This window comes from Phaethon lepturus, unplaced genomic scaffold (genome assembly GCF_000687285.1).
Source record: "Phaethon lepturus isolate BGI_N335 unplaced genomic scaffold, ASM68728v1 scaffold12702, whole genome shotgun sequence".
Classification (NCBI taxonomy): Eukaryota; Metazoa; Chordata; class Aves; order Phaethontiformes; family Phaethontidae; genus Phaethon; species Phaethon lepturus.
This window is the reverse complement of record NW_010522669.1, coordinates 4163-15173: the sequence shown is the minus strand read 5'-3', so window position 1 is coordinate 15173 and position 11011 is coordinate 4163. Positions and strand designations below refer to the sequence as shown.

At 36.7% G+C, this 11011-nt stretch overlaps 1 protein-coding gene across 1 annotated transcript in view; it reads right to left on the bottom strand.

Annotated features, from left to right (window-relative positions):
- LOC104616770 (PCNA-interacting partner-like) overlaps positions 1-10720 on the bottom strand; it is a gene marked incomplete at its 5' end in the record, with an annotated part of 20527 nt that extends 9807 nt beyond the window's left edge. The window contains 3 exons of the mRNA XM_010281888.1: positions 1515-1596; positions 4627-4805; positions 10537-10720. Coding sequence (XP_010280190.1) covers positions 1515-1596; positions 4627-4805; positions 10537-10720 — 445 coding nt within the window. The remainder of the gene's footprint in view (positions 1-1514; positions 1597-4626; positions 4806-10536) is intronic.
- Positions 10721-11011: the final 291 nt, after the last annotated feature.

Here is an 11011-nt window from a genome sequence, read left to right as displayed (position 1 = left end):
CCTGCTCCTGAAAGTAAAGCTCATTCAGTTATTCAGAGACCTCTAAAAGAACTACTATCTGCACAGAAATTATGGTAGCCAATCTGGTATTTTTGAATAGCAAAGAAGTATTTTTTAAAAAGTAAAAATAGTTTCATAATGTGAATCAGCCTCAAGACTCATTTCTAATAGTTTGTGTCAAAAACCTTGTAGGTTTCCAGAAAAGGTCTCAAATGTGACAGGTAGTTACTTTCAGATGATAATTTTTGTACTTTGATACTGAATATAGCTGTTCATGAATCCAATTACAAAACCTCCATTTATATAAGAAAACTATCTATTTCAATGTATTATGCAAACAGCATATCACATTTTTGCTATTTGATGAGTAAAGCTGCAATTGAAATATGCTGTTTATCATAAAATTAATATAATGAAGATCCTTTATCATCTTCAATATTTCATAATTTGCCTATGAGTTTTAAGCTAAATTTCATCATAACATGTATCCAAAAAGCCCCTCATCCACCCCACCCCAATTCCAAAAAAAAGACTCAGAATGAAGTTGGAGTATATTTAAAACACATGCTGGAAATATTGACAGTGCTTTTCATTTTACTTCCTTTAATGACTTTCTACTTCTCAGACATGTAATAGGAATATGTTAATATTCCCCTCATGTCTAGTGCCAGAAAGATACTTTCCATTGTGCTATTCTAGAACTAATTCTGATGGCTTAAAACACCTCTGTTTCCTTCCTCATATACTAATTACATTTGTGTTTTTACCTGTTGTCAGGACAGGAAAAATATTAAGTCACTATTTTCATTTATCACTGTTGAAATCCTATGGAAGATACAAGCTCTGTCTCTTTCCATAGTCCCAATATTTAAGTTTGACAAAGTTGACGAAAAAAGACTATGTAAAATGCAGTACACTGGAAGACTGCAATTTTCCAAAACGTTGAAGTTGTTCCCTGAATAGCGCTACTCACAACACCAACATACTCTTGTAATGTTCCATTTCATCTACAAAATAGCAAACATTAGCATCTTAATTTTATTGTTCACAAAGCAACGTCTTCAGAATGTTACAAATAAAAAGTGTCCCAAAAATCACAATGAAAGTGTCCTTATTACACTTTTAGAATGCCTGTATTATAAGAACTGAAATCAGGTGCCTGTGTTCAGCTTTTATCTCTGTTTTCACATAGCTTCAGTTTTATTTCTATAGTCCTGAAATACGCAGATGGTTAAATGAAGAGATACAGATTAACTCAGTATATCTCCATTAAGAGATCTTCATTAGGAAGTACTTTTAAGTTTAAAGCCTTTCTCTTCTGGAGTTTTAGATATTTCCATTCATATTGCAACACTGTTTGAGTTGCGCCAATTACCACAAGATAATAACAATTACATTTCTTTAGCTATAGAATACATTTCAGCCAAGTATTTGAGAATTTTAACACTGTTATTTTCATTTTATTATTATTATTTCAGTGCATCTGTAGTCATACAGCAATTCCTACACAGTACCTTAATTTTTTTTTCATCCATAGATCTCTGAATACGTTGTCTAAGAGGTTTTGGAGAAGATCCATTGGATTGTGCTGGAGATCTATATTAAAGAGAGATAAGTATTTAGAACACGTAAGAGCAATTACTTAAGAAAAATAGGAACTTGATATGGTAACTCAGAAACAGGAAGGCAGGTATCTTCACTCTTCAAACCTTACTTTGTTTTCTCCCTTCTTAACTAACCACATGTACTGTGACAACTTAAGACAGCATAATGAAAACAAACCTACAGTTCCAATTTATGGTATTATTTCGCAGTTCGTTTACAATATTGTAAACAATATTGTAGCCACAGTACACAGCCACAGTATTATTATTTGTAAGTCCGGTGATGAATTACCAAGTCACCATTCTACTTATACCCCCTTGAATAGCATCTGGTTGGCATCCAGAATAATTTTCCTCATATTAACACACTTTTCAATAGAAGTACTCACAGTAACAAAATGCTTCCACCCTCCTATATTTCAGTATATGACTAGTTACATACATTGATGAAAAAAATTTTATGCATACAATGCAAAAAATTATTGATGCATATGAGAAAGGATTTTTTGGTCTTGAAATAAGAACTAATCTGCATCTGTAAATAATTACTTCTGTTTATACTTATGGCACACCAGTGTGTATATGAGGACAGTTTTTTAAAAAATAAGTCATTATTTTATTTGTTTAGCTCACTATTCAATTATTCCATAAATAAAATTTATTTTATTTAACTCATTATTTATTTCTATTTGTCTGTGGTGCAAAATTTCTGCAGGTCTTTGCAATGGTTTTGCTATTTAAATTGCAAAAATATGTAGCTTCAGCATGCTCCCATCTACACTGTTTTTCTGGTTCATGAGTCTTCTTTGTAACCCATAATGACAAAATCATCAGCATCCCACTTTTCCAACAACTGATGATTCCTCAAGGATAAGCGACTGATTAAATCATCACTGCTTCTCCAGTCCATGGATAGGTTAGTTTCCTTTTCAGCACCCACAGAAATGGGTTTTCAAGAGATTCTTTGTTTTGTACACCAGTTCAACATGGGTATTCCTTAAACAGAAGGAAACTTTAAAAATCAAGAAAAGAAATGAGTAAGAAGCAACGATTGGCTTTAACATTCATAGGATAGGAAGATGATGGGAACGATATGAAAACCAGCAGCAAATAAAAAGTTGCCCCAAACTCTGAATACCTGTCGAACCTGCAAAAGCAAAAAAACCCCCGTTTATTGCAGAAAGTTATGAAAAATACTTGATCTATGGTGATGCAAAATTTAACTCTAAAACATAAATAATATCAATAAATAAATTGATATACATTTGTATATCAATATGCATTTGTATACCACAAATAAAACCCATCTTAAGTTAAAGAGTTACGTAAAAAAAAAAAAAAGAAGATTTCTAGCTCTGAATAATAGCAGAGTTTATTTCTGAATAATTCAGGTGGGCCTTGATTCTATTCACACAGAGCATTAACTTAAATCTGATTAAGTTTCTTTTCATTCTGATAAAAATACAACCATGGTGACATTTATTACTTTTTAAATTGTTTCATTAATTTACTGTGGATCAATTTTCCTGAATCTGAAGTAGTGGAGAAATAAAAGACAGAAATCAGGGGTTTTTAAGCTTGTTACATAATGAAATATAAATGTATAGCTACAGCTATCCACAAATATTTGGGAGGTGAAAGAAATATTCCACAATATGTTGTTACAAGATGCCTTTTACGTTAAAGATTATTCCAGGTTTATTTAGAATTCTTACTAGTGAAACTAATCTTTTAAAGTTTCATTAGAATATGCTCATTCCTTTGGTTTCATAAAAGGTCAAATGATAAATCTAATGGAACCCTTAAATTCTTTGACTTTTAGGATACTCCATCTTCCAATTTAGGACCTATCACTGTTTTTCTTTCCTTGCTGTTATCCTCGCAGCCTTGTACCTGCACACTCTAACAGTGTTGTTATGGTGGACTCTCACAGGAAACAACTGCCACCAGCATAAGAAACACCTCCTTCTTCCCCACTTTTCCTACCCTTTTCATTGTAGCTCTTTTATTTTAGGGAACCTAAAAACATGCATGCACAGAGCTTAATAAGCAACTGTCCACGCAGCCTCTGCTCTGAAGAGCAGAAGCTCCAGTCACCACTAAAGGCACCAAAAGCAGGGACAACCATAAAGGGGTTTGAGCCCGTCCTTATGAAGACAATAGTTACCCTAGGAAAAGCACATTTGGGAACCAACCACTGTACTACAGAGAATGCTTGCCTGGGAACCCTGGCAGCTTTACTTCCCAGCTGGCCACCAGGCAGTTTTCTCTTCCCTCTCCTCTTCCTCTTTTAATTTTATTCTTCCTCAAAAGCAACTTTCAACATTAGAGTCAATCTATGCCATCAGCTACAGACCCTACTAATAAATCTTCAAGCATGTGAATTTGTTTCAATATACTTTGTGCAATACTATCTTGATTGGTAAATCATGTGGTACTTCACGATATGGTTTAGTGGGCATGGTGGTGTTAGGTTGGTGGTTGGACTCGATGATCTTAAAGGTCTTTTCCAACCTTAATGATTCTGTGATTCTACTTAAACTATTTAAAACTGTCTCCACAAAATAATTAGTATGTAGGAAGAAAACAGGATATAATCCACAAATCTCTTGTGTCATAGCTAGACAAAGGAGGCATCTTCAAATTGAATAGTAATCTAATTAGCTACTGAACAGACAGTATTTGAACCCAGGAGTTTAAACTTAAGAGGTGAGTATATGGGTGATTTGTTGCAAAGGATATTCCTTCATGGGTTTTCTGCATCCCAGAAAAGTACTACCTCAAAAAGTCCATATTACAAAAGTATCTTGAAAATACAGAAAATGCAAATGAGGAGGTAGAATACTTTTGAGAACTTGAGGCTGTTTTAAGAATGCTTTCCCTTTACACCTAACCTCACAACAGACTGTACTTTGGTCATTTGCTTTGTATTAGTAATATCAATGCTTTGTTAGCCACTCAGTATATGACCTTTAAAAGTAAACACACACAACACAAACACAAAAACCCTTCTAGTACTCACCTGAAGAGTGTCAAAACAGAGGTGACTCCAAACAAGTTTAAGCTTTCATCATCATATAATAGTTCCGCTTTGTTCTGGGTAGGAGGATTGACAGCTTCCTCATCCAGAAGAGCTAGTAAGACCTTTATAGTATCTCTGCCACAATACGCAGTGCCATGATTTATGGAATGCAATTTCGGCTGAGAGTAAATAAAATTAAAAGGAACATACAATAAGAAAGGTCAGCAAGCCAAACCAATAGCTCACCTCCAAAGGCACCCATATCAGCATAAGGTGTGAGAATCCCCTCCTTCCCTTTCACAGTAAGCATTTATGGGGAACCTGCCCATGGGAAAGTTCCTTCCTCATTCCAAGATCACTGCCAGCTGGAGGTATACATTGATGAGCAAGTCACACAGATAAATATTAAACTCTGTGATGAAACCACACAGCAGAAATTAACATATTATTTTCTCACAACCAATTTGAGTGCTATGGGGTACACAAATATATTCTGGTGAATTCCAACTCCTCTGACTAACTGAATCTGCTAAAGCAGTTGGTTAAAAGTGAGATTTCCATCAAGATTTGACAACAGCGGTACTTGGCACAATCTCCTGTTGTTTGGAACAGGATTAATTCCTCATGATTTTCCACAAGAATAAAGAATTCCTTAAAGAAAATAATAATCCACATCTGGAAGTGCTCAATGCTACAGTCAGCAGTACAGATGTAGAACTCCATAGCCACTATGGGACTGCAAGAATTGCAAGTTTGTTATATATTTCTTTAAAAGTAGTAGGAGTTCCACAGAGAAATTTAGTGCTTAATACACAGTAGCATATTTTAAAGACTATAGGCTTTCTTATTTACCAATACACAGAAACACTGAATAGCCTGACTTTGTTCAGAAGGACCTGAATCAGGTCCTAAATCCTAAATCTGCATTTATCTAATCAGTTAACTGCTTTTAAACACAGTCTTGAAAAGATCAAATTCTATTTCTCTCTCTATTTGATTACATCAATTAGTGTATGTAGCTTTCAAGAAACCATAGCAACACATCAGTCAGTTACTATAAGTTATAATCAATAGCTAGAAATAGCAATTACAGAAATGGTTATTACTTGGCTTTACAGAATTGGCCTATTTCTGTACCATTTAATTTCCTCAGAATTTATTCTGAACCTCTTCAGTCATTACATCACTGCACCACAGATTTTTATAAAGTGTCATGTGTGTCACAGTAAATTTGTCTCAATGATGAAAGTACAAATTTGGCATCATCTTGACTGATTATACACAAAGGAAAAAAATAATCTTTAGAATATAACATAATCTCCTAACTGCCAAAAGATGACCTTCAGAAATCTTATGTACTACAACAAGAGTGACTTGGTGTACTAACTATGGACTAAAAATCCTATTGTCCAAGGCACAGTAAGAACCGAAAGCAAGACAACAATCCCTGCCTTAAAAGTCTTGTTTATTAGTAAGCTTAAAATCAATGATTCAAATTATTTTTTTCAAGAAAATAGTTGATCAGTCTTTCAAGGGTAGTGACCATTAGCTACTCCAGACTATGCTGGTTAGTTCCAGAAATACCAGCCAGACTTCATTTACAGTAGTAATTTTTTCAGGAAGAAATTAATCATAATTCCTCTTAGTCACTCGTGCAGGCTTCAACACAAAGTAGTGTTTCCTGCTGCAGAAAGTAATAACTTTTCCTGGAGCTCTAGATTCTTATAAAACAGGTATTTGCAGGAAAACTGAGCAATGATGGAAGAAAACTGCCACAGCCAGGAGAAAAGCAAATATTTTAAGAGAGTAACTCTTTTCAGGTACATTTTATGAGGAAGCAGTCTTCCCAGGAGCTAGTGGACACATCATTTTCAGCTCTAAAATCAAGATCATGTTTTAAATTTGTACTCAAAGAAATTATTCAATACGTATGGAAAAAACCACAACTTCCTAACAAAACTAGATTTTATTCTGAATATAGAACAATTTTTCTGAAAAACTATAGCATCAGGGTTTGGGGGTTTCTTCATAAAGTAAAAAACAGAACACACATGCTATGTGTGAAAGTCAGCACAGGGCATTAATCTTTGCTGTCCTGAGATCTTAATGGAACAATACAGATGCTCTTTTATATATATAGCTCAAATTCACTTGGAAGACGTATAGGGTTTTTTGTTTGTTTTTTAATTAGTAATGGTAATGTACCCCTCTATATGCTTCGTAAAATGTTCTTCCACACCAAGCTCCACTAAAATAAGCAATTTGATATCAGCCTCTTAACATTTGTCTAATCTCCCTTTTCCACTCCTTGACTCTGTGAATCACATATTTAAGAATTATCATTAAAAATATAGTATTCATCTCTCAATTTTCACAAACTTCATTTACATCAACAAAAGAACTCCCCACACCAAAATCAAAATAGCATCATCACAACACCAAAGGCAGACAATTTACACACACTCCACTCTTTATTCCTTCACAACAATTACAGAGACAAAAATTCCCCATACTTATTCCACTCTAGCAATGTTCAGTCCACATTTTCCCTGTTACCTGTCCCACTTACTGTCCTTATCTCTAATTCCTCAGGCCCCATATTGGGCACCACAAAAGACTGTGGTGGGTTGCCCTTGGCTAGCCACCAGGTGCCCACCAAGCTGCTCTATCACTCCCCCTCCCCAACAGGACAGGGAGAGAAAATATGATTAAAAGCCTGTGGGGTCGAGATGAGGACAGGGAGTTCACTTGCCAATTACCATCACGGGCAAAACAGAGTTGACTTTAAGGAAATTAATGTAATTCATTGCCAATTAATCAGAATAGGACCTCTCCCTTCTTCCCACACTCAGCTTTACTCCCACCTCTTCTACCTCCTTCCCCCAAGTGGCACAGGGGGATGGGGAATGTGGGTTGTGGTCAGTTCTTAATGCTTTGTCTCTGCTTCTCCTTCCTCATGCTCTTCCTCTGCTCCTGTGCGAGGTACCTCCGATGGGATAGTATCATTCACAAGCTTTTCTAGTGCAGGTCCTTCCCACAGGCTGTAGTTCAAGAACCACTCCAGCATGGGTCCCCCATGAGGTCACAAGTCCCACCCAGAAAACCTGCTTCTGCATGGGCTCCTCTCCATGGGCTACAGTTTTGCCTGGAACCTGCTACAGTGTGGGCTCTCCATGGTGTCACAGCTTTCTTCAGGGCATATCCACCTGCTCCAGCATGGATATCTGCTCTACTGCGGAGCTCCATGGGCTGCAGAGGAACAGCCTGCATGGTCTTCATCATGGGCTGCAGGGGAATCCCTGCTCTGGTGCCTGGTGAACCTCATCCCCCTCCTTCACTAACCTTGGTGTCTGCAGAGTTGTTAACTCTCATGTACTCACAACTCCTCTGTCCCAACTGCTGTTGCGCAGCATTTTTTACCCTTTCTTAAATGTTAGCACAGAGGCACTACAACCATCACTGATTGGCTCAGCTTTGGCCAGCAGTGGGTCCGTCTTGGAGCTGGCTATAACTGGCTCTGTCTGACATGGGTGCAGCTTCTAGTGATAGTATCATTCACAAGCTTTTCTAGTGCAGGTCCTTCCCACAGGCTGTAGTTCAAGAACCACTCCAGCATGGGTCCCCCATGAGGTCACAAGTCCCACCCAGAAAACCTGCTTCTGCATGGGCTCCTCTCCATGGGCTACAGTTTTGCCTGGAACCTGCTACAGTGTGGGCTCTCCATGGTGTCACAGCTTTCTTCAGGGCATATCCACCTGCTCCAGCATGGATATCTGCTCTACTGCGGAGCTCCATGGGCTGCAGAGGAACAGCCTGCATGGTCTTCATCATGGGCTGCAGGGGAATCCCTGCTCTGGTGCCTGGTGAACCTCATCCCCCTCCTTCACTAACCTTGGTGTCTGCAGAGTTGTTAACTCTCATGTACTCACAACTCCTCTGTCCCAACTGCTGTTGCGCAGCATTTTTTACCCTTTCTTAAATGTTAGCACAGAGGCACTACAACCATCACTGATTGGCTCAGCTTTGGCCAGCAGTGGGTCCGTCTTGGAGCTGGCTATAACTGGCTCTGTCTGACATGGGTGCAGCTTCTAGTGTCTTTCCACTGCAGCCCTCCCCACTACGAAAACCTTGCCACATAAACCCAAATCAGCCCTTGATTTGTCAAGATAAGCAGCACATCAGTCAGTCATCTCTGATGGCTCTCAGGTACATCCATACTGTGGTGAGTATGGTGAAAAGGATTAGGTTAAAGACCATCATCCTCTGCTATGTACTCAAGTTTCCTCATGGAGAAAAACTATAGTAGAATCTGCCCATCCACAAGTAGATGGGATGTTCCAGCAATCAATTAAGTTAAACTCAAGAATTGGCAAAAACTTCAACATAGAACCACAGGCCCACAGTAATATAATTAAGTTCTTAAGCTGCCCTCAGGTGCCCATTTTGAGAAAAATATTAACTTCACAGTGCTCTCAATGGGATTAAGTATTTAACCACTTTTTCCAACAACATCAGGATACAACCATCTTTGCTATCTTCTGCCTCAACAAGGATACTAGTGAACACTTCTACAGAGACATTGGACTATGAATTTGATCTATGGAGATCAATAAACACAAACCATTTTGGAAAAGCAAAGTTTTTGTGAATTTCTCTGAAGAATGGAGTTTCATAAAAATAGTTTTACATAGCTTATAATGATCTAAATTTTTACAAATTTTATTGGTAACACAAGTATGTAAAGACAGAACTGATAACAGTGATCAATTTTTCAGATGAGGAAGAGAAAGAAACAGAAGTATATGAAAGGGAAACAGGGAAATACAGTGATGAAAGATTCAGAGGAAACAGGAAAATGAGGATCAAATATGCCAACTGCTCAGTGGAAACACACATTTAAACCAGTTCAACTAGCCACTAGGGTCTGGCTGGTTTTAGGTCTCATAGAAAAGAGAAAGCATATTGGAAGTCTGATTAAAATTTGTTAAACATCTTATGTTACCATGGTATAATTCCAGTGATTTCATAAAACAAAGCATTCTAACAAATGTACACACATTCAAATTGTCTCTAAGCTTTAAAAAGTTTCCTAGACAAAGATACATGACACTAGATATTTTATATATCAACAACGTAAAATAAAATAATTAAAGCTGGTTGATGTTTTCATCACAAAAAAGATCATAATATGAACCTGAGTAGATTCAAAGTACAGAAACCACAAAAACAAAGCCTGTATTCTGGTCTCCACACCTGACTTAAAGAACTTTACATATCCTATTCCTTCCATGAAATTAAAATCATTAGTAGTTTCATTAGTGTCTTGAAATGCTGAAAGAGAAAGACTTACACGTTGATTGTTTAGGGTTTTATTGTTATTCCCCTCCCACTCCTTATTTCCCCATGTTTTAGACTTTCATATTTAACCGTATTTTGAATGTCTTACCCTTACAAATACTTGACCCTGAGCTAATTAAAATCTGCGTATTTTAATCAAAATTACGAATCCATAGTCCCAAATCTGAATTCCACTCCATGATTTTTTTTGTTTGGAAATTTGTTATAGTTCTACTGCCTTGAAATTAGGGGCAAACCTGACAGTTTAAGTATCTTTGTCTGTAACAACTGCACAAAAAAATTAAGTTTTGAAGAGTATTTTATTTACAATTTTGAGGTAAGAAGTTTAGTCTAAGTAAATCAGCTTTTTGAAATGCACACTATAATCCTCAAGTATAAGTCTTTCAACAAGTTTAAAACCATAGCGTAAAAGAAATGACACTATTCTGTACTGTTAGGAAAAGATAATACTCTATATGAAGTCCTTTAAAAATAGAAATAAACAGAACAGGCAAAAGACATTTGCTTTCTTGTAAAGCTAAATACTAAAAAGAACAAAAGAAGTCCCATTACCCGTGCTGGACTGACTCCAGTAGTGCTGGCAGTCAAGACTTCATGTTGTGAATCGATAATATTTTTAATCTTCAAATCCAAATCTTGTACAACTTCCTCTACTGCCCGACAGAAAGGATCCCCATTGCTTCGGCCTTTTATCAAATGCATCTTCACTGTTGACAGAATTCGCCCCCCTGCAATTCTGAAAATAGGCACAGGGTCATCTCCACATTAATCTTGGCAGCATTTTAGTATACCTATTAGTGTTGAACATAGCTGGTCTTCGCAGTTAATCAAAAATCTTCAGAGAACAGCTTTGATCTTTTAAATCCAACAGCAGTGTAGAAGTATTGTCCAACATAATAGTTTGCTAAAAAAAAGATTATAAGGAAAGGTAATGAATTCAGCATTTAGTAATACTCTGAGATGCAACACAAAATTAACGTCTCCATAAAAGTTCAAAGAACAGTATTTTCTTTAAACCTACAGTTAT